A 4,486-nucleotide genomic window follows, 5' to 3' on the forward strand; every position below is an offset into this window, starting at 1 on the left:
AGACAGGGTGTTGGAAGAGGGCAGGGGAGTTTGCTGGGCTGTGGGGGAGTGGATATGGGTTGGGGCAGTCAGACGGCAGGGAACAGGGGGATTGAATGGGGGCAAGGGTTCGGGGGGGCAGTCAGGAAGGAGCAGGGGTTGGATGGCGTGGTGGGGGGCAGAAACAGAGAGAAGGTGTGGTTGGATGGGGCAGGAGTCCCGGGGGGCCATCAGGAATGAGAGGAAGGGTTGGATGGGGCGGCGGGGGAGAGTCAGGGGACAGGGAAGGGGGGTGGATGGGGCAGGGGTCCTGGGGAGCGTCAAGGAACATGGGTGTTGGATGGGGCATGACCCCCTGGGGGGGCACCACCCCCTTGTGGGGTAAGGAGGAGGGAACCTGTTGTTAATATTTTGGCAGCTCATCACGAGGCTACCGATGTCAGTTCTCAAAGGCCTCTAGGAAGGCATCGTCGAGCTGTTGAGAGATTTTCAGAAAAGAAACAGTGTAAGCACCCCACTGCTTGTTTTTAGATTTACACAACCTTCCGGTTCCTAACTTCATTACACCCAGTGGTGAGCTGCAGCCGGTTCGCACCAGATCGCGCGAACCGGTTGTTAAATTTAGAAGCCCCCTTTAGAACCGGTTGTTCCTGGAGGGACAACTAGTTCCAAAAGGGCTTTTAAATTTAACTAAAGCTGGAGCAGCTCCCTGCCCTTCCCCCAGCCCCAACTCACCTCACTCCGCCTCCTCTTCTGAAGCTCCTCCGGCTTCTCCTCCCCCTCCCCAGCTTCCCGCGAATCAGCTGTTCGCGCGGGAAGCCTGGGAGGGCTGAGAAGGAAGCAGCGCTTCCACCAGGTAAACTGGGGCCTGGGGGCGGGGGTGGCAGCGGGAGGAGGGCTCCAGGCGGCGCGGCGCTCGGCGAGGTCGTGGTGAGACTCGGGGTCGGGCGGCACGGCTCCTGCCCCCAGGGTCCAGCTGTGACCTCGGCCGGGCAGCACGGCTCCTGCCCGGGTCCGGCCCCCGGGTCCGGCCGGGCGGCCCGGGTCCTGGCCGGGGCCAGGCGCCGCGGGTCCTGGCCGGGTCCGGCCGGCGCGACTCCGGGCGACCCGTGTCCTGACCGGGTCCGGGTGGCGCGGGTCCTGCAGGTGAGCTGGCGCAGGGTGGGGCGCGATGAGGACTCCAGGCGCCGCCCGGCCCTGCTCCAGCCACTGCCCGGCCCCGGCCCCAACTCCGGCCGCACGGCACGGCTCCGACCCTGGCCCTGACCCAGGCAGGGGGGGGGGAGGAGGGGTTGGATCGGGCAGAGGTTCTGGGGGGGCAGACAGCGGATGGGGAAGGGGGGGTTGGGTAGGCGCTGCGTGGGAATTCCTGGGGTCTGTTAGGATGGTGGTGGATGGAGTCGGGGCAGTCAGGGGACAGGGAGCGGGGCACGTTTGGCAGGGAGTGGGGTCCTGGGGGGGAGTTAGGGTTGGGGGTCTTGGGAAGGAGTGGTCAGGGGACAAGGAGCAGGGCAGGGGGGTTATGGGTTGTGGTTTCTGAGGGGGGGCAGGACGTGGGTGGGGAGTGTACTCACTGGGCGGTTCCCTACCGGGTCTTCGGTGGTGGGTCCTTCAGCCGCCGGAGCCGTGCCGCCGAAGACCCAGTAGGGAACCGGTTCCTAAGATTTTGGCAGCTCATCACTGATTACACCCCATTATCAACCGTCACTTCTTAATCATTCATTTACCTGAGTGACATCTTTTTTGTTCACCTTGTCCTCTGGTGACTCCCCTGAGCTGCGTTCATCTTCCGCTTTTGGGGGCAGACAACGAGAGGCCTTCATGCTCATCGGGGTGCCTCACGAGGGTTTGGGTTTCGGGTGGTGGCGTATCCATCAACGGCTCAGTCAAAGGGCCCTCGTCGGAACTGTCGCTCGTGTAGCGCTTTCTCCACACAAGTCCAAAGGCCCTCGGGGCTAACACAAAGTCTGAATTTCTCACCAGGGTGGTGAAGGAGTCGATGTTTCCATGATTTCTAAAGCACGTGTTCTTGGTAAAAGATGGCCTCTTCTGCCCCGATTGCTGGGACTTATGGGGTGATAGTGCTGCACGCTGATTGGCAGAGGGCACTGGGACGAGTTCTTAGAGGGGTGACTTGATCCTCTTCCGGGCAGGTCACCCCACCCCAGAACATCACCGATTGGTCAGATCTGTTCTCAGGGCGGTGCTGTGTGGCTGAAACCCATTGTGATTCGCAGAGGGCAGTGGAGGAGTTCTTAGAGGGGTCACACGAACCACTTCCGGATGGGTCACCATGCCCCGGAACACCCCTGATTGGACAAATCTCCTCTCAGGGTGGGCCTATGGGTGAGAAACCTCCTGATTGGTAGCAGGCACTGGGAGGAGTTCTTAGAGGGGTCACATGACACACTTTGCTTCCGGTCGTGTGTCCTCCTTGACCCCAGAAGTAATATTCCCCATGGATGGGACTTCCAGTGACAGGTGGTCAGGGCTTAAGGGGTCAAGGGGCAGGGTTTAAGCGGCCAAGGGTTAGGGTTTGCTTGATGGTTGGTCCCTTATACTATTTCCGGTTTCCATACTACTGAATCCCATCCTGCCAGCGTGCCCATTAACAGAAGGGGCCCACTAATTCCACCGTCTCCCTAGCAACTGGCGGGCCTTGTAAGCATAGGTCCAAGTGGCTGAGAACAATGGCTTGTTGTCCTGGGACACAGAGACTGATGATAAGGGATGATCCTTGGGGTATGACATTTAACCCCAGATTCCAAGATGAAAGCGGGGCCTGGGGCTTCAATGAGACTGATGGTGTGACTAGCTCACTGGATTTGTTATTTTACCTCATCTGGTTCAAGAAGCAATCCTTCCTTGGCAGATGCGTGGCCGAAGTCTCGTCCTTACAGATGTTTTGGTCACATGTGTGAATAAAAGCCAACAACCCCTGGAGAAGGAGATTAACATGGCCCGTGAGTGCTTAACCAGGGATGGGACAGTGACAGGCCAGGTGTAATGGGAAACAACAGCCACATATCTTCTCACAGTGACTTTATTCATAGGAATTCTGAAGTTAGAGGAGCCACCGATATGGCTCTTTAGGGGCCAACATCCCACCGATCCCCTGGCTCTCCACGAACAGAGTGACTTTGTAAATGCTGCTGCCTGGCTTGGTCTCCTTTCCCCGGAGTGCTGTCCTCCCTCCACTGCGGGTGGTGATGGCCCCCCTAAGCTTCAGGTCTTAGACCCTGTATGAGCCTCTCTCTACAGAGTGGAGATCAGTAGCTCTTGTTTCCTCGTATATAAGGGTCCAAGATGGAATAGGTGACCATGACCTGTGTCACCAGCTCCGGAGCTGGATGATGAATTGACTTGTTACTGACAAATACCCAGATTATCCTTGCTCGAAGATGGTTGCTTTTCATGCTGTACACAATTGGATTCATTAAAGGAGGAACCAGCAGGTAGATGTAGCCCAGGATAATTTGAAGCAAGGGAGAAGAGCTCTTCCAGAATCTGTGTTTGACAGTCAGGCTGAACTCTGGCATGTAGAAGAGCAGGACGGCGCAGAGGTGGGAGACACAGGTGTTCAGGGCCCTAAGGCATTTTGTGGGGGACGTGATGCTCAGCACTGCTTTGAGGATCACATAAGAGAGGGAAATGAGCAGCGAGTCCAACCCCACCGTTATGACTGTAATAAACAAGCCATAGATGTTGTTGACTGTGATGTCCGAACGAACCAGCTTCATGACGTCCTGGTGCAGGCAGAGGAATGGGAGAGGACATTGGCTCGAAAGAATCGGAACTGTTTCAGGAAAGGGGAGTGGAAATATTACTGCCACTGCTCTTAGCACAAACACCAGTCCTATATTGGCTATTCTCGGCAGGGTTAAGATGGAGGCATATCTCAGCGAGTTACAGATTGCGATGAAGCGGTCAAATGCCATCAACAAGAGCATAGAAGATTCAATGAATTGCAGAGAGTGGATGAAGGATATCTGAGCAACACAAGCATCAAGGCTGATCACTCTAGAGTTAAACAAGAATAGGCCCAGTATCGTCGGCATGGTGGCTATCAATAAGCCAAGGTCTGTGACGGCCAACGTGGAAAGGAAAATGTACATGGGCTCATGGAGGATTGGATCTGTTTTTTTAATGAACAGAATGACTGAATTTCCTACTATCGGAATAGCATGCATGAAGCAGAAGAGGACAGAGACCCAGAGATGGATGTCTTCCTGCCCAGGTATCCCAGTCAGAAGGAACACTGCGGGTGTGAATTTGGTGTCATTGACAGCTGACATACCGTACTGGGAAGGTGCGAGAAGTTTTGAACTTTCCTTCCTGAAAGGAAAATGATCAGGAAAGTAGATGATATTTAACGAGACATCTTTCTGCTCTGAGTGCAAATCTAGGATTCCCAGAAGCTCAAGGAATATCAGAAAAAACATAGATTTGGATTTACACCCCCAACAGGATATGCCAATAGGAAGATAGGCACTGCCAGACTGGATTA

General features: G+C 55.6%; 1 protein-coding gene across 1 annotated transcript; it reads right to left on the reverse strand.

The window, feature by feature from the left end:
- Window positions 1-3,248: 3,248 nt before the first annotated feature.
- On the reverse strand, window positions 3,249-4,037 carry LOC123361914 (olfactory receptor 51G2-like). Its single transcript, XM_045002136.1, has one exon. The coding sequence runs from the start codon at window positions 4,035-4,037 to the stop codon at window positions 3,249-3,251; it is 789 nt and encodes a 262-aa protein (XP_044858071.1).
- Between the last annotated feature and the right edge of the window lie 449 nt (window positions 4,038-4,486).

Source organism: Mauremys mutica, chromosome 1 (genome assembly GCF_020497125.1).
Source record: "Mauremys mutica isolate MM-2020 ecotype Southern chromosome 1, ASM2049712v1, whole genome shotgun sequence".
Classification (NCBI taxonomy): Eukaryota; Metazoa; Chordata; order Testudines; family Geoemydidae; genus Mauremys; species Mauremys mutica.

Excerpts from the sequence above, each read along its gene's own strand:
- LOC123361914 (XM_045002136.1), bottom strand. The coding sequence starts at position 4,037 with ATGCCGACGATACTGGGCCTATTCTTGTTTAACTCTAGAGTGATCAGC.